This window comes from Salvelinus fontinalis, chromosome 1 (genome assembly GCF_029448725.1).
Source record: "Salvelinus fontinalis isolate EN_2023a chromosome 1, ASM2944872v1, whole genome shotgun sequence".
In the NCBI taxonomy this organism is placed as follows: Eukaryota; Metazoa; Chordata; class Actinopteri; order Salmoniformes; family Salmonidae; genus Salvelinus; species Salvelinus fontinalis.
The window spans coordinates 3652982-3675734 of record NC_074665.1 but is presented as its reverse complement, the minus strand read 5'-3'; the positions used below and the strand labels follow the sequence as shown (position 1 = coordinate 3675734).

Below are 22753 nucleotides of genomic sequence, written 5' to 3'. Positions count from 1 at the left end.
GACATGCAGCTAAAGATAGAGAAACACCTGGTTGATATGTGACATGCAGGTAAAGAAAGAGGACCTGGTTGATAGGTGACGTGCAGGTAAAGAAAGAGGACCTGGTTGATAGGTGACATGCAGGTAAAGATAGAGGAACACCTGGTTGATAGGTGACATGCAGGTAAAGAAAGAGAAACACCTGGTTGATAGGTGACATGCAGGTAAAGAAAGAGGACCTGGTTGATAGGTGACATGCAGGTAAAGAAAGAGGAACACCTGGTTGATAGGTGACATGCAGGTAAAGAAAGAGGCACACCTGGTTGATAGGTGACATGCAGGTAAAGAAAGAGAAACACATGGTTGATAGGTGACATGCAGGTAAAGAAAGAGGAACACCTGGTTGATACGTGACATGCAGGTAAAGAAAGATAAACACCTGGTTGATAGGTGACATGCAGGTAAAGATAGAGGAACACCTGGTTGATAGTTGACATGCAGGTAAAGAAAGAGGACCTGGTTGATAGGTGACATGCAGGTAAAAAAGAGGACCTGGTTGATAGGTGACATGCAGGTAAAGAAAGAGGACCTGGTTGATAGGTGACATGCAGGTAAAGAAAGAGGACCTGGTTGATAGGAGACATGCAGGTAAAGATAGAGGAACACCTGGTTGATAGGTGACATGCAGGTAAAGATAGAGGAACACCTGGTTGATAGGTGACATGCAGGTAAAGAAAGAGGACCTGGTTGATAGGTGACATGCAGGTAAAGAAAGACTAACACCTGGTCGATAGGTGACATGCAGGTAAAGAAAGAGGAACACCTGGTTGATAGGTGACATGCAGGTAAAGAAAGAGGAACACCTGGTTGATAGGTGACATGCAGGTAAAGAAAGAGAAACACCTGGTTGATAGGTGACATGCAGGTAAAGAAAGAAAAACACCTGGTTGATAGGTGACATGCAGGTAAAGAAAGAGGACCTGGTTGATAGTTGACATGCAGGTAAAGAAAGAGGACCTGGTTGATAGGTGACATGCAGGTAAAGAAAGAAAAACACCTGGTTGATAGGTGACATGCAGGTAAAGAAAGAGGACCTGGTTGATAGTTGACATGCAGGTAAAGAAAGAGGACCTGGTCGATAGGTGACATGCAGGTAAAGAAAGAGGAACACCTGGTTGATAGGTGACATGCAGGTAGAGAAAGAGGAACACCTGGTTGATAGGTGACATGCAGGTAAAGAAAGAGGAACACCTGGTTGATAGGTGACATGCAGGTAAAGAAAGAGGAACACCTGGTTGATAGGTGACATGCAGGTAAAGATAGAGGAACACCTGGTTGATAGGTGACATGCAGGTAAAGAAAGAGAAACACCTGGTTGATAGGTGACATGCAGGTAAAGAAAGAGGACCTGGTTGATAGGTGACATGCAGGTAAAGAAAGAGGAACACCTGGTTGATAGGTGACATGCAGGTAAAGAAAGAGGACCTGGTTGATAGTTGACATGCAGGTAAAGAAAGAGAAACACATGGTTGATAGGTGACATGCAGGTAAAGAAAGATAAACACCTGGTTGATAGGTGACATGCAGGTAAAGATAGAGGAACACCTGGTTGATAGTTGACATGCAGGTAAAGAAAGAGGACCTGGTTGATAGGTGACATGCAGGTAAAAAAGAGGACATGGTTGATAGGTGACATGCAGGTAAAGAAAGAGGACCTGGTTGATAGGTGACATGCAGGTAAAGAAAGAGGACCTGGTTGATAGGAGACATGCAGGTAAAGATAGAGGAACACCTGGTTGATAGGTGACATGCAGGTAAAGATAGAGGAACACCTGGTTGATAGGTGACATGCAGGTAAAGAAAGAGGACCTGGTTGATAGGTGACATGCAGGTAAAGAAAGACTAACACCTGGTCGATAGGTGACATGCAGGTAAAGAAAGAGGAACACCTGGTTGATAGGTGACAGGCAGGTAAAGAAAGAGGACCTGGTTGATAGGTGACATGCAGGTAAAGAAAGAGGACCTGGTTGATAGGTGACATGCAGGTAAAGAAAGAGGAACACCTGGTTGATAGGTCACATGCAGGTAAAGATAGAGGAACACCTGGTTGATAGGTGACAGGCAGGTAAAGAAAGAGGACCTGGTTGATAGGTGACATGCAGGTAAAGAAAGAGGACCTGGTTGATAGGTGACATGCAGGTAAAGAAAGAGGACCTGGTTGATAGGTGACATGCAGGTAAAGAAAGAGGAACACCTGGTTGATAGGTGACATGCAGGTAAAGATAGAGGAACACCTGGTTGATAGGAGACATGCAGGTAAAGATAGAGGAACACCTGGTTGATAGGTGACATGCAGGTAAAGACAGAGAAACACCTGGTTGATAGGTGACATGCAGGTAAAGAAAGAGGACCTGGTTGATAGGTGACATGCAGGTAAAGAAAGAGGACCTTGTTGATAGGTGACATGCAGGTAAAGAAAGAGAAACACCTGGTTGATAGGTGACATGCAGGTAAAGAAAGAGGACCTGGTTGATAGGTGACATGCAGGTAAAGAAAGAGGAACACCTGGTTGATAGGTGACATGCAGGTAAAGAAAGAGGACCTGGTTGATAGGTGACATGCAGGTAAAGAAAGAGGACCTGGTTGATAGGTGACATGCAGGTAAAGAAAGAGGACCTGGTTGATAGTTGACATGCAGGTAAAGAAAGAGAAACACCTGGTTGATAGGTGACATGCAGGTAAAGATAGAGGAACACCTGGTTGATAGGTGACATGCAGGTAAAGAAAGAGGACCTGGTTGATAGTTGACATGCAGGTAAAGAAAGAGAAACACCTGGTTGATAGGTGACATGCAGGTAAAGAAAGAGAAACACCTGGTTGATAGGTGACATGCAGGTAAAGAAAGAGGTCCTGGTTGATAGGTGACATGCAGGTAAAAAGGAGGACCTGGTTGATAGGTGACATGCAGGTAAAGAAAGAGGACCTGGTTGATAGGAGACATGCAGGTAAAGATAGAGGAACACCTGGTTGATAGGTGACATGCAGGTAAAGAAAGAGGACCTGGTTGATAGGTGACATGCAGGTAAAGAAAGACTAACACCTGGGCGATATGTGACATGCAGGTAAAGAAAGAGGAACACCTGGTTGATAGGTGACATGCAGGTAAAGAAAGAGGACCTGGTTGATAGGTGACATGCAGGTAAAGAAAGAGAAACACCTGGTTGATAGGTGACATGCAGGTAAAGAAAGAGGACCTGGTTGATAGTTGACATGCAGGTAAAGAAAGAGGAACACCTGGTTGATAGGTGACATGCAGGTAAAGATAGAGGAACACCTGGTTGATAGGTGACATGCAGGTAAAGATAGAGGAACACCTGGTTGATAGGTGAAATGCAGGTAAAGAAAGATAAACACCTGGTTGATAGGTGACATGCAGGTAAAGAAAGAGGAACACCTGGTTGATAGTTGACATGCAGGTAAAGAAAGAGGACCTGGTTGATAGGTGACATGCAGGTAAAGAAAGAGGACCTGGTTGATAGGTCACATGCAGGTAAAGATAGAGGAACACCTGGTTGATAGGTGAAATGCAGGTAAAGAAAGATAAACACCTGGTTGATAGGTGACATGCAGGTAAAGATAGAGGAACACCTGGTTGATAGGTGAAATGCAGGTAAAGAAAGATAAACACCTGGTTGATAGGTGACATGCAGGTAAAGATAGAGGAACACCTGGTTGATAGGTGACATGCAGGTAAAGAAAGAGGACCTGGTTGATAGGTGACATGCAGGTAAAGAAAGAGGACCTGGTTGATAGGTGACATGCAGGTAAAGAAAGAGGACCTGGTTGATAGGTGACATGCAGGTAAAGAAAGAGGACCTGGTTGATAGGTGACATGCAGGTAAAGAAAGAGAAACACCTGGTTGATAGGTGACATGCAGGTAAAGAAAGAGGACCTGGTTGATAGGAGACATGCAGGTAAAGAAAGAGGACCTGGTTGATAGGTGACATGCAGGTAAAGAAAGACTAACACCTGGGCGATATGTGACATGCAGGTAAAGAAAGAGGAACACCTGGTTGATAGGTGACATGCAGGTAAAGAAAGAGGACCTGGTTGATAGGTGACATGCAGGTAAAGAAAGAGGAACACCTGGTTGATAGTTGACATGCAGGTAAAGAAAGAGGAACACCTGGTTGATAGGTGACATGCAGGTAAAGAAAGAGGAACACCTGGTTGATAGGTGACATGCAGGTAAAGATAGAGGAACACCTGGTTGATAGGTGACATGCAGGTAAAGATAGAGGAACACCTGGTTGATAGGTGAAATGCAGGTAAAGAAAGATAAACACCTGGTTTATAGGTGACATGCAGGTAAAGATAGAGGAACACCTGGTTGATAGGTGACATGCAGGTAAAGAAAGAGGACCTGGTTGATAGGTGACATGCAGGTAAAGAAAGAGGACCTGGTTGATAGGTGACATGCAGGTAAAGAAAGAGGACCTGGTTGATAGGTGACATGCAGGTAAAGAAAGAGGACCTGGTTGATAGGTGACATGCAGGTAAAGAAAGAGAAACACCTGGTTGATAGGTGACATGCAGGTAAAGAAAGAGGACCTGGTTGATAGGAGACATGCAGGTAAAGAAAGAGGACCTGGTTGATAGGTGACATGCAGGTAAAGAAAGAGGAACACCTGGTTGATAGGTGACATGCAGGTAAAGAAAGAGGACCTGGTTGATAGGTGACATGCAGGTAAAGAAAGAGGAACACCTGGTTGATAGGTGACATGCAGGTAAAGAAAGATAAACACCTGGTTGATAGGTGACATGCAGGTAAAGAAAGAGGACCTGGTTGATAGGTGACATGCAGGTAAAGAAAGAGGAACACCTGGTTGATAGGTGACATGCAGGTAAAGAAAGATAAACACCTGGTTGATAGGTGACATGCAGGTAAAGAAAGATAAACACCTGGTTGATAGGTGACATGCAGGTAAAGAAAGAGGACCTGGTTGATAGGTGACATGCGGGTAAAGAAAGAGGACCTGGTTGATAGGTGACATGCATGTAAAGAAAGATAAACACCTGGTTGATAGGTGACATGCAGGTAAAGAAAGAGAAACACCTGGTTGATAGGTGACATGCAGGTAAAGAAAGAAAAACACCTGGTTGATAGGTGACATGCAGGTAAAGAAAGAGGAACACCTGGTTGATAGTTGACATGCAGGTAAAGAAAGAGGAACACCTGGTTGATAGGTGACATGCAGGTAAAGAAAGAGGACGTGGTTGATAGGTGACATGCAGGTAAAGAAAGAGGAACACCTGGTTGATAGTTGACATGCAGGTAAAGAAAGATAAACACCTGGTTGATAGGTGACATGCAGGTAAAGAAAGAGGACCTGGTTGATAGGTGACTTGCAGGTAAAGAAAGAGGAACACCTGGTTGATAGGTGACATGCAGGTAAAGAAAGAGGACCTGGTTGATAGGTGACTTGCAGGTAAAGAAAGAGGAACACCTGGTTGATAGGTGACATGCAGGTAAAGAAAGAGGAACACCTGGTTGATAGTTGACATGCAGGTAAAGAAAGAGAAACACCTGGTTGATAGGTGACATGCAGGTAAAGAAAGAGAAACACCTGGTTGATAGGTGACATGCAGGTAAAGAAAGAGGAACACCTGGTTGATAGTTGACATGCAGGTAAAGAAAGAGAAACACCTGGTTGATAGGTGACATGCAGGTAAAGAAAGAGAAACACCTGGTTGATAGGTGACATGCAGGTAAAGAAAGAGAAACACCTGGTTGATAGGTGACATGCAGGTAAAGAAAGAGAAACACCTGGTTGATAGGTGACATGCAGGTAAAGAAAGATAAACACCTGGTTGATAGGTGACATGCAGGTAAAGAAAGAGAAACACCTGGTTGATAGGTGACATGCAGGTAAAGAAAGAGGACCTGGTTGATAGGTGACATGCAGGTAAAGAAAGAGGAACACCTGGTTGATAGGTGACATGCAGGTAAAGAAAGAGGAACACCTGGTTGATAGTTGACATGCAGGTAAAGAAAGAGGAACACCTGGTTGATAGTTGACATGCAGGTAAAGAAAGAGGAACACCTGGTTGATAGTTGACATGCAGGTAAAGAAAGAGGAACACCTGGTTGATAGGTGACATGCAGGTAAAGAAAGAGGAACACCTGGTTGATAGTTGACATGCAGGTAAAGAAAGAGGAACACCTGGTTGATAGGTGACATGCAGGTAAAGAAAGAGGACCTGGTTGATAGGTGACATGCAGGTTAAGATAGAGGAACACCTGGTTGATAGGTGACATGCAGGTAAAGAAAGATAAACACCTGGTTGATAGGTGACATGCAGGTAAAGATAGAGGAACACCTGGTTGATAGGTGACATGCAGGTAAAGAAAGAGGACCTGGTTGATAGGTGACATGCAGGTAAAGAAAGAGGACCTGGTTGATAGGTGACATGCAGGTAAAGAAAGAGGACCTGGTTGATAGGTGACATGCAGGTAAAGAAAGAGGACCTGGTTGATAGGTGACATGCAGCTAAAGATAGAGAAACACCTGGTTGATATGTGACATGCAGGTAAAGAAAGAGGACCTGGTTGATAGGTGACATGCAGGTAAAGAAAGAGGCACACCTGGTTGATAGGTGACATGCAGGTAAAGATAGAGGAACACCTGGTTGATAGGTGACATGCAGGTAAAGAAAGAGAAACACCTGGTTGATAGGTGACATGCAGGTAAAGAAAGAGGACCTGGTTGATAGTTGACATGCAGGTAAAGAAAGAGAAACACCTGGTTGATAGGTGACATGCAGGTAAAGAAAGAGAAACACCTGGTTGATAGGTGACATGCAGGTAAAGAAAGAGGTCCTGGTTGATAGGTGACATGCAGGTAAAAAAGAGGACCTGGTTGATAGGTGACATGCAGGTAAAGAAAGAGGACCTGGTTGATAGGTGACATGCAGGTAAAGATAGAGGAACACCTGGTTGATAGGTGACATGCAGGTAAAGATAGAGGAACACCTGGTTGATAGGTGACATGCAGGTAAAGAAAGAGGACCTGGTTGATAGGTGACATGCAGGTAAAGAAAGACTAACACCTGGGCGATATGTGACATGCAGGTAAAGAAAGAGGGCCTGGTTGATAGGTGACATGCAGGTAAAGAAAGAGGACCTGGTTGATAGGTGACATGCAGGTAAAGAAAGAGGACCTGGTTGATAGGTGACATGCAGGTAAAGAAAGAGGACCTGGTTGATAGGTGACATGCAGGTAAAGAAAGAGGGCCTGGTTGATAGGTGACATGCAGGTAAAGAAAGAGGACCTGGTTGATAGGTGACATGCAGGTAAAGAAAGAGGACCTGGTTGATAGGTGACATGCAGGTAAAGAAAGAGGACCTGGTTGATAGGTGACATGCAGGTAAAGAAAGAGGACCTGGTTGATAGGTGACATGCAGGTAAAGATAGAGAAACACCTGGTTGATATGTGACATGCAGGTAAAGAAAGAGAAACACCTGGTTGATAGGTGACATGCAGGTAAAGAAAGAGGACCTGGTTGATAGGTGACATGCAGGTAAAGATAGAGAAACACCTGGTTGATATGTGACATGCAGGTAAAGAAAGAGGACCTGGTTGATAGGTGACATGCACTTAAAGAAAGAGGACCTGGTTGATAGGTGAAATGCAGGTAAAGAAAGAGGACCTGGTTGATAGGAGACATGCAGGTAAAGAAAGAGGACCTGGTTGATAGGTGACATGCAGGTAAAGAAAGAGGATCACCTGGTTGATTTGTGACATGCAGGTAAAGAAAGAGGACCTGGTTGATAGTTGACATGCAGGTAAAGAAAGAGAAACACCTGGTTGATAGGTGACATGCAGGTAAAGAAAGAGGAACACCTGGTTGATAGGTGACATGCAGGTAAAGAAAGAGGACCTGGTTGATAGGTGACATGCAGGTAAAGAAAGATAAACACCTGGTTGATAGGTGACATGCAGGTAAAGAAAGAGGAACACCTGGTTGATAGGTGAAATGCAGGTAAAGAAAGAGGAACACCTGGTTGATAGGTGAAATGCAGGTAAAGAAAGAGGAACACCTGGTTGATAGGTGACATGCAGGTAAAGAAAGAGGAACACCTGGTTGATAGGTGACATGCAGGTAAAGAAAGATAAACACCTGGTTGATAGGTGACATGCAGGTAAAGAAAGAGGACCTGGTTGATAGGTGACATGCAGGTAAAGAAAGAGGAACACCTGGTTGATAGGTGACATGCAGGTAAAGAAAGATAAACACCTGGTTGATAGGTGACATGCAGGTAAAGAAAGAGGACCTGGTTGATAGGTGACATGCAGGTAAAGAAAGAGGAACACCTGGTTGATAGGTGACATGCAGGTAAAGAAAGATAAACACCTGGTTGATAGGTGACATGCAGGTAAAGAAAGATAAACCCCTGGTTGATAGGTGACATGCAGGTAAAGAAAGAGGACCTGGTTGATAGGTGACATGCGGGTAAAGAAAGAGGACCTGGTTGATAGGTGACATGCATGTAAAGAAAGATAAACACCTGGTTGATAGGTGACATGCAGGTAAAGAAAGAGAAACACCTGGTTGATAGGTGACATGCAGGTAAAGAAAGAAAAACACCTGGTTGATAGGTGACATGCAGGTAAAGAAAGAGGAACACCTGGTTGATAGTTGACATGCAGGTAAAGAAAGAGGAACACCTGGTTGATAGGTGACATGCAGGTAAAGAAAGAGGACGTGGTTGATAGGTGACATGCAGGTAAAGAAAGAGGAACACCTGGTTGATAGTTGACATGCAGGTAAAGAAAGATAAACACCTGGTTGATAGGTGACATGCAGGTAAAGAAAGAGGACCTGGTTGATAGGTGACTTGCAGGTAAAGAAAGAGGAACACCTGGTTGATAGGTGACATGCAGGTAAAGAAAGAGGACCTGGTTGATAGGTGACTTGCAGGTAAAGAAAGAGGAACACCTGGTTGATAGGTGACATGCAGGTAAAGAAAGAGGAACACCTGGTTGATAGTTGACATGCAGGTAAAGAAAGAGAAACACCTGGTTGATAGGTGACATGCAGGTAAAGAAAGAGAAACACCTGGTTGATAGGTGACATGCAGGTAAAGAAAGAGGAACACCTGGTTGATAGTTGACATGCAGGTAAAGAAAGAGAAACACCTGGTTGATAGGTGACATGCAGGTAAAGAAAGAGAAACACCTGGTTGATAGGTGACATGCAGGTAAAGAAAGAGAAACACCTGGTTGATAGGTGACATGCAGGTAAAGAAAGAGAAACACCTGGTTGATAGGTGACATGCAGGTAAAGAAAGATAAACACCTGGTTGATAGGTGACATGCAGGTAAAGAAAGAGAAACACCTGGTTGATAGGTGACATGCAGGTAAAGAAAGAGGAACACCTGGTTGATAGTTGACATGCAGGTAAAGAAAGAGGAACACCTGGTTGATAGGTGACATGCAGGTAAAGAAAGAGGACCTGGTTGATAGGTGACATGCAGGTTAAGATAGAGGAACACCTGGTTGATAGGTGACATGCAGGTAAAGAAAGATAAACACCTGGTTGATAGGTGACATGCAGGTAAAGATAGAGGAACACCTGGTTGATAGGTGACATGCAGGTAAAGAAAGAGGACCTGGTTGATAGGTGACATGCAGGTAAAGAAAGAGGACCTGGTTGATAGGTGACATGCAGGTAAAGAAAGAGGACCTGGTTGATAGGTGACATGCAGGTAAAGAAAGAGGACCTGGTTGATAGGTGACATGCAGCTAAAGATAGAGAAACACCTGGTTGATATGTGACATGCAGGTAAAGAAAGAGGACCTGGTTGATAGGTGACATGCAGGTAAAGAAAGAGGCACACCTGGTTGATAGGTGACATGCAGGTAAAGATAGAGGAACACCTGGTTGATAGGTGACATGCAGGTAAAGAAAGAGAAACACCTGGTTGATAGGTGACATGCAGGTAAAGAAAGAGGACCTGGTTGATAGTTGACATGCAGGTAAAGAAAGAGAAACACCTGGTTGATAGGTGACATGCAGGTAAAGAAAGAGAAACACCTGGTTGATAGGTGACATGCAGGTAAAGAAAGAGGTCCTGGTTGATAGGTGACATGCAGGTAAAAAAGAGGACCTGGTTGATAGGTGACATGCAGGTAAAGAAAGAGGACCTGGTTGATAGGTGACATGCAGGTAAAGATAGAGGAACACCTGGTTGATAGGTGACATGCAGGTAAAGATAGAGGAACACCTGGTTGATAGGTGACATGCAGGTAAAGAAAGAGGACCTGGTTGATAGGTGACATGCAGGTAAAGAAAGACTAACACCTGGGCGATATGTGACATGCAGGTAAAGAAAGAGGGCCTGGTTGATAGGTGACATGCAGGTAAAGAAAGAGGACCTGGTTGATAGGTGACATGCAGGTAAAGAAAGAGGACCTGGTTGATAGGTGACATGCAGGTAAAGAAAGAGGACCTGGTTGATAGGTGACATGCAGGTAAAGAAAGAGGGCCTGGTTGATAGGTGACATGCAGGTAAAGAAAGAGGACCTGGTTGATAGGTGACATGCAGGTAAAGAAAGAGGACCTGGTTGATAGGTGACATGCAGGTAAAGAAAGAGGACCTGGTTGATAGGTGACATGCAGGTAAAGAAAGAGGACCTGGTTGATAGGTGACATGCAGGTAAAGATAGAGAAACACCTGGTTGATATGTGACATGCAGGTAAAGAAAGAGAAACACCTGGTTGATAGGTGACATGCAGGTAAAGAAAGAGGACCTGGTTGATAGGTGACATGCAGGTAAAGATAGAGAAACACCTGGTTGATATGTGACATGCAGGTAAAGAAAGAGGACCTGGTTGATAGGTGACATGCACTTAAAGAAAGAGGACCTGGTTGATAGGTGAAATGCAGGTAAAGAAAGAGGACCTGGTTGATAGGAGACATGCAGGTAAAGAAAGAGGACCTGGTTGATAGGTGACATGCAGGTAAAGAAAGAGGATCACCTGGTTGATTTGTGACATGCAGGTAAAGAAAGAGGACCTGGTTGATAGTTGACATGCAGGTAAAGAAAGAGAAACACCTGGTTGATAGGTGACATGCAGGTAAAGAAAGAGGAACACCTGGTTGATAGGTGACATGCAGGTAAAGAAAGAGGACCTGGTTGATAGGTGACATGCAGGTAAAGAAAGATAAACACCTGGTTGATAGGTGACATGCAGGTAAAGAAAGAGGAACACCTGGTTGATAGGTGAAATGCAGGTAAAGAAAGAGGAACACCTGGTTGATAGGTGAAATGCAGGTAAAGAAAGAGGAACACCTGGTTGATAGGTGACATGCAGGTAAAGAAAGAGGAACACCTGGTTGATAGGTGACATGCAGGTAAAGAAAGATAAACACCTGGTTGATAGGTGACATGCAGGTAAAGAAAGAGGACCTGGTTGATAGGTGACATGCAGGTAAAGAAAGAGAAACACCTGGTTGATAGGTGACATGCAGGTAAAGAAAGAGGAACACCTGGTTGATAGGTGACATGCAGGTAAAGATAGAGGAACACCTGGTTGATAGGTGACATGCAGGTAAAGATAGAGGAACACCTGGTTGATAGGTGACATGCAGGTAAAGAAAGAGGACCTGGTTGATAGGTGACATGCAGGTAAAGAAAGATAAACACCTGGTTGATAGGTGACATGCAGGTAAAGAAAGAGGACCTGGTTGATAGGTGACATGCAGGTAAAGAAAGAGGAACACCTGGTTGATAGGTGACATGCAGGTAAAGAAAGATAAACACCTGGTTGATAGGTGACATGCAGGTAAAGAAAGATAAACACCTGGTTGATAGGTGACATGCAGGTAAAGAAAGAGGACCTGGTTGATAGGTGACATGCGGGTAAAGAAAGAGGACCTGGTTGATAGGTGACATGCATGTAAAGAAAGATAAACACCTGGTTGATAGGTGACATGCAGGTAAAGAAAGAGAAACACCTGGTTGATAGGTGACATGCAGGTAAAGAAAGAAAAACACCTGGTTGATAGGTGACATGCAGGTAAAGAAAGATAAACACCTGGTTGATAGGTGACATGTAGGTAAAGAAAGAGGACCTGGTTGATAGGTGACATGCAGGTAAAGAAAGAGGAACACCTGGTTGATAGGTGACATGCAGGTAAAGAAAGATAAACACCTGGTTGATAGGTGACATGCAGGTAAAGAAAGAGGACCTGGTTGATAGGTGACATGCAGGTAAAGAAAGAGGAACAAATGGTTGATAGGTGACATGCAGGTAAAGAAAGAGAAACACCTGGTTGATAGTTGACATGCAGGTAAAGAAAGAGGACCTGGTTGATAGGTGACATGCAGGTAAAGAAAGATAAACACCTGGTTGATAGGTGACATGCAGGTAAAAAAAGAGGAACACCTGGTTGATAGGTGACATGCAGGTAAAGAAAGAGGATCTGGTTGATAGGTGACATGCAGGTAAAGAAAGAGGAACACCTGGTTGATAGGTGACATGCAGGTAAAGAAAGAGGACCTGGTTGATAGGTAACATGCAGGTAAAGAAAGAGGTCCTGGTTGATAGGTGACATGCAGGTAAAGAAAGAGAAACACCTGGTTGATAGGTGACATGCAGGTAAAGAAAGAGGAACACCTGGTTGATAGGTGACATGCAGGTAAAGAAAGAGGACCTGGTTGATAGGTGACATGCAGGTAAAGAAAGACTAACACCTGGTTGATAGGTGACATGCAGGTAAAGAAAGAGGACCTGGTTGATAGGTGACTTGCAGGTAAAGAAAGAGGACCTGGTTGATAGGTGACATGCAGGTAAAGAAAGATAAACACCTGGTTGATAGGTGACATGCAGGTAAAGAAAGAGGACCTGATTGATAGTTGACATGCAGGTAAAGAAAGAGGACCTGGTTGATAGGTGACATGCAGGTAAAGAAAGAGGACCTGGTTGATAGGTGACATGCAGGTAAAGAAAGAGGACCTGGTTGATAGGTGACATGCAGCTAAAGATAGAGAAACACCTGGTTGATATGTGACATGCAGGTAAAGAAAGAGGACCTGGTTGATAGGTGACGTGCAGGTAAAGAAAGAGGACCTGGTTGATAGGTGACATGCAGGTAAAGATAGAGGAACACCTGGTTGATAGGTGACATGCAGGTAAAGAAAGAGAAACACCTGGTTGATAGGTGACATGCAGGTAAAGAAAGAGGACCTGGTTGATAGGTGACATGCAGGTAAAGAAAGAGGAACACCTGGTTGATAGGTGACATGCAGGTAAAGAAAGATAAACACCTGGTTGATAGGTGACATGCAGGTAAAGAAAGAGGACCTGGTTGATAGGTGACATGCAGGTAAAGAAAGAGGCACACCTGGTTGATAGGTGACATGCAGGTAAAGAAAGAGAAACACATGGTTGATAGGTGACATGCAGGTAAAGAAAGAGGAACACCTGGTTGATACGTGACATGCAGGTAAAGAAAGATAAACACCTGGTTGATAGGTGACATGCAGGTAAAGATAGAGGAACACCTGGTTGATAGTTGACATGCAGGTAAAGAAAGAGGACCTGGTTGATAGGTGACATGCAGGTAAAAAAGAGGACCTGGTTGATAGGTGACATGCAGGTAAAGAAAGAGGACCTGGTTGATAGGTGACATGCAGGTAAAGAAAGAGGACCTGGTTGATAGGAGACATGCAGGTAAAGATAGAGGAACACCTGGTTGATAGGTGACATGCAGGTAAAGATAGAGGAACACCTGGTTGATAGGTGACATGCAGGTAAAGAAAGAGGACCTGGTTGATAGGTGACATGCAGGTAAAGAAAGACTAACACCTGGTCGATAGGTGACATGCAGGTAAAGAAAGAGGAACACCTGGTTGATAGGTGACATGCAGGTAAAGAAAGAGGAACACCTGGTTGATAGGTGACATGCAGGTAAAGAAAGAGAAACACCTGGTTGATAGGTGACATGCAGGTAAAGAAAGAAAAACACCTGGTTGATAGGTGACATGCAGGTAAAGAAAGAGGACCTGGTTGATAGTTGACATGCAGGTAAAGAAAGAGGACCTGGTTGATAGGTGACATGCAGGTAAAGAAAGAGGAACACCTGGTTGATAGGTGACATGCAGGTAGAGAAAGAGGAACACCTGGTTGATAGGTGACATGCAGGTAAAGAAAGAGGAACACCTGGTTGATAGGTGACATGCAGGTAAAGATAGAGGAACACCTGGTTGATAGGTGACATGCAGGTAAAGAAAGAGAAACACCTGGTTGATAGGTGACATGCAGGTAAAGAAAGAGGACCTGGTTGATAGGTGACATGCAGGTAAAGAAAGAGGAACACCTGGTTGATAGGTGACATGCAGGTAAAGAAAGAGGACCTGGTTGATAGTTGACATGCAGGTAAAGAAAGAGAAACACATGGTTGATAGGTGACATGCAGGTAAAGAAAGATAAACACCTGGTTGATAGGTGACATGCAGGTAAAGATAGAGGAACACCTGGTTGATAGTTGACATGCAGGTAAAGAAAGAGGACCTGGTTGATAGGTGACATGCAGGTAAAAAAGAGGACATGGTTGATAGGTGACATGCAGGTAAAGAAAGAGGACCTGGTTGATAGGTGACATGCAGGTAAAGAAAGAGGACCTGGTTGATAGGAGACATGCAGGTAAAGATAGAGGAACACCTGGTTGATAGGTGACATGCAGGTAAAGATAGAGGAACACCTGGTTGATAGGTGACATGCAGGTAAAGAAAGAGGACCTGGTTGATAGGTGACATGCAGGTAAAGAAAGACTAACACCTGGTCGATAGGTGACATGCAGGTAAAGAAAGAGGAACACCTGGTTGATAGGTGACAGGCAGGTAAAGAAAGAGGACCTGGTTGATAGGTGACATGCAGGTAAAGAAAGAGGACCTGGTTGATAGGTGACATGCAGGTAAAGAAAGAGGAACACCTGGTTGATAGTTGACATGCAGGTAGAGAAAGAGGAACACCTGGTTGATAGGTGACATGCAGGTAAAGATAGAGGAACACCTGGTTGATAGGTGACATGCAGGTAAAGAAAGATAAACACCTGGTTGATAGGTGACATGCAGGTAAAGATAGAGGAACACCTGGTTGATAGGTGACATGCAGGTAAAGAAAGAGGACCTGGTTGATAGGTGACATGCAGGTAAAGAAAGAGGACCTGGTTGATAGGTGACATGCAGGTAAAGAAAGAGCACCTGGTTGATAGGTGACATGCAGGTAAAGAAAGAGGACCTGGTTGATAGGTGACATGCAGCTAAAGATAGAGAAACACCTGGTTGATATGTGACATAAAGAAAGAGGACCTGGTTGATAGGTGACATGCAGGTAAAGAAAGAGGACCTGGTTGATAGGTGACATGCAGGTAAAGATAGAGGAACACCTGGTTGATAGGTGACATGCAGGTAAAGACAGAGAAACACCTGGTTGATAGGTGACATGCAGGTAAAGAAAGAGGACCTGGTTGATAGGTGACATGCAGGTAAAGAAAGAGGACCTGGTTGATAGGTGACATGCAGGTAAAGATAGAGGAACACCTGGTTGATAGGTGACATGCAGGTAAAGACAGAGAAACACCTGGTTGATAGGTGACATGCAGGTAAAGAAAGAGGACCTGGTTGATAGGTGACATGCAGGTAAAGAAAGAGGACCTGGTTGATAGGTGACATGCAGGTAAAGAAAGAGAAACACCTGGTTGATAGGTGACATGCAGGTAAAGAAAGAGGACCTGGTTGATAGGTGACATGCAGGTAAAGAAAGAGGAACACCTGGTTGATAGGTGACATGCAGGTAAAGAAAGAGGACCTGGTTGATAGGTGACATGCAGGTAAAGAAAGAGGACCTGGTTGATAGGTGACATGCAGGTAAAGAAAGAGGACCTGGTTGATAGTTGACATGCAGGTAAAGAAAGAGAAACACCTGGTTGATAGGTGACATGCAGGTAAAGATAGAGGAACACCTGGTTGATAGGTGACATGCAGGTAAAGAAAGAGGACCTGGTTGATAGTTGACATGCAGGTAAAGAAAGAGAAACACCTGGTTGATAGGTGACATGCAGGTAAAGAAAGAGAAACACCTGGTTGATAGGTGACATGCAGGTAAAGAAAGAGGTCCTGGTTGATAGGTGACATGCAGGTAAAAAGGAGGACCTGGTTGATAGGTGACATGCAGGTAAAGAAAGAGGACCTGGTTGATAGGAGACATGCAGGTAAAGATAGAGGAACACCTGGTTGATAGGTGACATGCAGGTAAAGAAAGAGGACCTGGTTGATAGGTGACATGCAGGTAAAGAAAGACTAACACCTGGGCGATATGTGACATGCAGGTAAAGAAAGAGGAACACCTGGTTGATAGGTGACATGCAGGTAAAGAAAGAGGACCTGGTTGATAGGTGACATGCAGGTAAAGAAAGAGAAACACCTGGTTGATAGGTGACATGCAGGTAAAGAAAGAGGACCTGGTTGATAGGTGACATGCAGGTAAAGAAAGAGGAACACCTGGTTGATAGTTGACATGCAGGTAAAGAAAGAGGACCTGGTTGATAGGTGACATGCAGGTAAAGAAAGAGGACCTGGTTGATAGGTCACATGCAGGTAAAGATAGAGGAACACCTGGTTGATAGGTGAAATGCAGGTAAAGAAAGATAAACACCTGGTTGATAGGTGACATGCAGGTAAAGATAGAGGAACACCTGGTTTATAGGTGAAATGCAGGTAAAGAAAGATAAACACCTGGTTGATAGGTGACATGCAGGTAAAGATAGAGGAACACCTGGTTGATAGGTGACATGCAGGTAAAGAAAGAGGACCTGGTTGATAGGTGACATGCAGGTAAAGAAAGAGGACCTGGTTGATAGGTGACATGCAGGTAAAGAAAGAGGACCTGGTTGATAGGTGACATGCAGGTAAAGAAAGAGGACCTGGTTGATAGGTGACATGCAGGTAAAGAAAGAGAAACACCTGGTTGATAGGTGACATGCAGGTAAAGAAAGAGGACCTGGTTGATAGGAGACATGCAGGTAAAGAAAGAGGACCTGGTTGATAGGTGACATGCAGGTAAAGAAAGACTAACACCTGGGCGATATGTGACATGCAGGTAAAGAAAGAGGAACACCTGGTTGATAGGTGACATGCAGGTAAAGAAAGAGGACCTGGTTGATAGGTGACATGCAGGTAAAGAAAGAGGAACACCTGGTTGATAGTTGACATGCAGGTAAAGAAAGAGGAACACCTGGTTGATAGGTGACATGCAGGTAAAGAAAGAGGAACACCTGGTTGATAGGTGACATGCAGGTAAAGATAGAGGAACACCTGGTTGATAGGTGACATGCAGGTAAAGATAGAGGAACACCTGGTTGATAGGTGAAATGCAGGTAAAGAAAGATAAACACCTGGTTGATAGGTGACATGCAGGTAAAGATAGAGGAACACCTGGTTGATAGGTGACATGCAGGTAAAGAAAGAGGACCTGGTTGATAGGTGACATGCAGGTAAAGAAAGAGGACCTGGTTGATAGGTGACATGCAGGTAAAGAAAGAGGACCTGGTTGATAGGTGACATGCAGGTAAAGAAAGAGGACCTGGTTGATAGGTGACATGCAGGTAAAGAAAGAGAAACACCTGGTTGATAGGTGACATGCAGGTAAAGAAAGAGGACCTGGTTGATAGGAGACATGCAGGTAAAGAAAGAGGACCTGGTTGATAGGTGACATGCAGGTAAAGAAAGAGGAACACCTGGTTGATAGGTGACATGCAGGTAAAGAAAGAGGACCTGGTTGATAGGTGACATGCAGGTAAAGAAAGAGGAACACCTGGTTGATAGGTGACATGCAGGTAAAGAAAGATAAACACCTGGTTGATAGGTGACATGCAGGTAAAGAAAGAGGACCTGGTTGATAGGTGACATGCAGGTAAAGAAAGAGGAACACCTGGTTGATAGGTGACATGCAGGTAAAGAAAGATAAACACCTGGTTGATAGGTGACATGCAGGTAAAGAAAGATAAACACCTGGTTGATAGGTGACATGCAGGTAAAGAAAGAGGACCTGGTTGATAGGTGACATGCGGGTAAAGAAAGAGGACCTGGTTGATAGGTGACATGCATGTAAAGAAAGATAAACACCTGGTTGATAGGTGACATGCAGGTAAAGAAAGAGAAACACCTGGTTGATAGGTGACATGCAGGTAAAGAAAGAAAAACACCTGGTTGATAGGTGACATGCAGGTAAAGAAAGAGGAACACCTGGTTGATAGGTGACATGCAGGTAAAGAAAGAGGAACACCTGGTTGATAGGTGACATGCAGGTAAAGAAAGAGGAACACCTGGTTGATAGGTGACATGCAGGTAAAGAAAGAGGAACACCTGGTTGATAGGTGACATGCAGGTAAAGAAAGAGGAACACCTGGTTGATAGGTGAAATGCAGGTAAAGAAAGAGGAACACCTGGTTGATAGGTGACATGCAGGTAAAGAAAGAGGAACACCTGGTTGATAGGTGACATGCAGGTAAAGAAAGAGGAACACCTGGTTGATAGGTGACATGCAGGTAAAGAAAGAGGACGTGGTTGATAGGTGACATGCAGGTAAAGATAGAGGAACACCTGGTTGATAGGTGACATGCAGGTAAAGAAAGAGGACGTGGTTGATAGGTGACATGCAGGTAAAGAAAGAGGAACACCTGGTTGATAGTTGACATGCAGGTAAAGATAGAGGAACACCTGGTTGATAGGTGACATGCAGGTAAAGAAAGATAAACACCTGGTTGATAGGTGACATGCAGGTAAAGAAAGAGGACCTGGTTGATAGGTGACTTGCAGGTAAAGAAAGATAAACACCTGGTTGATAGGTGACATGCAGGTAAAGAAAGAGAAACACCTGGTTGATAGGTGACATGCAGGTAAAGAAAGAGAAACACCTGGTTGATAGGTGACATGCAGGTAAAGAAAGAGGAACACCTGGTTGATAGTTGACATGCAGGTAAAGAAAGAGAAACACCTGGTTGATAGGTGACATGCAGGTAAAGAAAGAGAAACACCTGGTTGATAGGTGACATGCAGGTAAAGAAAGAGAAACACCTGGTTGATAGGTGACATGCAGGTAAAGAAAGAGAAACACCTGGTTGATAGGTGACATGCAGGTAAAGAAAGATAAACACCTGGTTGATAGGTGACATGCAGGTAAAGAAAGAGGAACACCTGGTTGATAGTTGACATGCAGGTAAAGAAAGAGGAACACCTGGTTGATAGTTGACATGCAGGTAAAGAAAGAGAAACACCTGGTTGATAGGTGACTTGCAGGTAAAGAAAGAGGAACACCTGGTTGATAGTTGACATGCAGGTAAAGAAAGAGGAACACCTGGTTGATAGGTGACATGCAGGTAAAGAAAGAGGACCTGGTTGATAGGTGACATGCAGGTTAAGATAGAGGAACACCTGGTTGATAGGTGACATGCAGGTAAAGAAAGATAAACACCTGGTTGATAGGTGACATGCAGGTAAAGATAGAGGAACACCTGGTTGATAGGTGACATGCAGGTAAAGAAAGAGGACCTGGTTGATAGGTGACATGCAGGTAAAGAAAGAGGACCTGGTTGATAGGTGACATGCAGGTAAAGAAAGAGGACCTGGTTGATAGGTGACATGCAGGTAAAGAAAGAGGACCTGGTTGATAGGTGACATGCAGCTAAAGATAGAGAAACACCTGGTTGATATGTGACATGCAGGTAAAGAAAGAGGACCTGGTTGATAGGTGACATGCAGGTAAAGAAAGAGGACCTGGTTGATAGGTGACATGCAGGTAAAGATAGAGGAACACCTGGTTGATAGGTGACATGCAGGTAAAGAAAGAGAAACACCTGGTTGATAGGTGACATGCAGGTAAAGAAAGAGGACCTGGTTGATAGTTGACATGCAGGTAAAGAAAGAGAAACACCTGGTTGATAGGTGACATGCAGGTAAAGAAAGAGGTCCTGGTTGATAGGTGACATGCAGGTAAAAAAGAGGACCTGGTTGATAGGTGACATGCAGGTAAAGAAAGAGGACCTGGTTGATAGGTGACATGCAGGTAAAGATAGAGGAACACCTGGTTGATAGGTGACATGCAGGTAAAGATAGAGGAACACCTGGTTGATAGGTGACATGCAGGTAAAGAAAGAGGACCTGGTTGATAGGTGACATGCAGGTAAAGAAAGACTAACACCTGGGCGATATGTGACATGCAGGTAAAGAAAGAGGGCCTGGTTGATAGGTGACATGCAGGTAAAGAAAGAGGACCTGGTTGATAGGTGACATGCAGGTAAAGAAAGAGGACCTGGTTGATAGGTGACATGCAGGTAAAGAAAGAGGACCTGGTTGATAGGTGACATGCAGGTAAAGAAAGAGGGCCTGGTTGATAGGTGACATGCAGGTAAAGAAAGAGGACCTGGTTGATAGGTGACATGCAGGTAAAGAAAGAGGACCTGGTTGATAGGTGACATGCAGGTAAAGAAAGAGGACCTGGTTGATAGGTGACATGCAGGTAAAGAAAGAGGACCTGGTTGATAGGTGACATGCAGGTAAAGATAGAGAAACACCTGGTTGATATGTGACATGCAGGTAAAGAAAGAGAAACACCTGGTTGATAGGTGACATGCAGGTAAAGAAAGAGGACCTGGTTGATAGGTGACATGCAGGTAAAGATAGAGAAACACCTGGTTGATATGTGACATGCAGGTAAAGAAAGAGGACCTGGTTGATAGGTGACATGCACTTAAAGAAAGAGGACCTGGTTGATAGGTGAAATGCAGGTAAAGAAAGAGGACCTGGTTGATAGGAGACATGCAGGTAAAGAAAGAGGACCTGGTTGATAGGTGACATGCAGGTAAAGAAAGAGGATCACCTGGTTGATTTGTGACATGCAGGTAAAGAAAGAGGACCTGGTTGATAGTTGACATGCAGGTAAAGAAAGAGAAACACCTGGTTGATAGGTGACATGCAGGTAAAGAAAGAGGAACACCTGGTTGATAGGTGACATGCAGGTAAAGAAAGAGGACCTGGTTGATAGGTGACATGCAGGTAAAGAAAGAGAAACACCTAGTTGATAGGTGACATGCAGGTAAAGAAAGAGGACCTGGTTGATAGGAGACATGCAGGTAAAGAAAGAGGGCCTGGTTGATAGGTGACATGCAGGTAAAGAAAGAGGACCTGGTTGATAGGTGACATGCAGGTAAAGAAAGAGGACCTGGTTGATAGGTGACATGCAGGTAAAGATAGAGGAACTCCTGGTTGATAGGTGACATGCAGGTAAAGAAAGAGGACCTGGTTGATAGGTGACATGCAGGTAAAGAAAGAGGAACACCTGGTTGATAGGTGACATGCAGGTAAAGAAAGAGGACCTGGTTGATAGGTGACATGCAGGTAAAGAAAGAGGACCTGGTTGATAGGTGACATGCAGGTAAAGAAAGAGAAACACCTGGTTGATAGGTGACATGCAGGTAAAGAAAGAGGAACACCTGGTTGATAGGTGACATGCAGGTAAAAAAAGAGGAACACCTGGTTGATAGGTGACATGCAGGTAAAGAAAGAGGACCTGGTTTATAGGTGACATGCAGGTAAAGAAAGAGGACCTGGTTGATAGGTGACATGCAGGTAAAGAAAGAGGACCTGGTTGATAGGTGACATGCAGGTAAAGAAAGAGGACCTGGTTGATAGGTGACATGCAGGTAAAGAAAGAGGACCTGGTTGATAGGTGACATGCAGGTAAAGAAAGAGGACCTGGTTGATAGGTGACATGCAGGTAAAGAAAGAGGACCTGGTTGATAGGTGACATGCAGGTAAAGAAAGAGGCACACCTGGTTCCTCAGCAGAATGAGAAGGATGTATTACAACACTGGAGTTACTGTGGAGTCTCTTCCACCCCACGAATCCCTCTTTCATCTCCCCTCCCATCCGTATCTCTCTCTCCTCCTCTCCCCTCCCCTCCTCATCTCTCTCCCCTCTCCTCTCCTCCCCTCCGTATCTCTCTATCCTCCTCTCCCCTCCCCTCCTCATCTCTCTCCCCTCTCCTCCCCTCCGTATCTCTCTCTCCTCTCTTCTCCTTATCTCTCCCCCTCCTCTCTCCTCCTCTCCTCTCCTTATCTTTCTCCCCTCCCCTCCTCTCCTCTCCTTATCTCTCTCCCCTCCTCTCCTCGCCGCCTTCCTCGCCTCATCCCTCTTTCCTCACTTCCCCTTCACCTCTCGTCTCCTCCTCCCTCTCTCACCTCCCCTCCCTCCCTCCCTCTCTCCTCTCCTCGTCTCTTTCAGGTCAGAAAGAGACCAAAGCCCCTGTGGTCACTACCGTAATGCCGGTTACAACACCAGAACCCACCAGGACTACCACACCTCCACCCACTACGGCCACCACCACACCTCCCCCCACTACCACCACAACCCTCCCACCCACCACTACTACAACAGCCAAGCCCCGCGCTGCTGTCCACAAAGCCAGGGATGCAGGTGAGTCTCACACACACACACACACACACACACACACACACACACACACACACACACACACACACACACACACACACACACACACACACACACTCAGAAACACAAACATTGTGCTTTCATATCTATATACATTACATGTGATTTAATAAATCAAAATTATAATCAAATGTATTGATAAAGCCCTTCTTACATCAGCTGATATCTCAAAGTGCTGTACAGAAACACAGCCT

At 44.5% G+C, this 22753-nt stretch overlaps 2 protein-coding genes across 4 annotated transcripts in view; one reads left to right on the top strand and one right to left on the bottom strand.

The window, feature by feature from the left end:
• Window positions 1-22753, bottom strand: part of heatr5b (HEAT repeat containing 5B) — a 364356-nt gene that overhangs the window by 55967 nt on the left and 285636 nt on the right. The gene's annotated exons all lie outside the window — the stretch shown is intronic.
• Window positions 1-22753, top strand: part of vit (vitrin) — a 145827-nt gene that overhangs the window by 54101 nt on the left and 68973 nt on the right. For all 3 annotated transcript variants that reach the window (XM_055938611.1, XM_055938534.1, XM_055938455.1), the window contains exon 7: window positions 22332-22523. In XM_055938611.1, the coding sequence (XP_055794586.1) occupies window positions 22332-22523 (192 nt within the window). The remainder of the gene's footprint in view (window positions 1-22331; window positions 22524-22753) is intronic.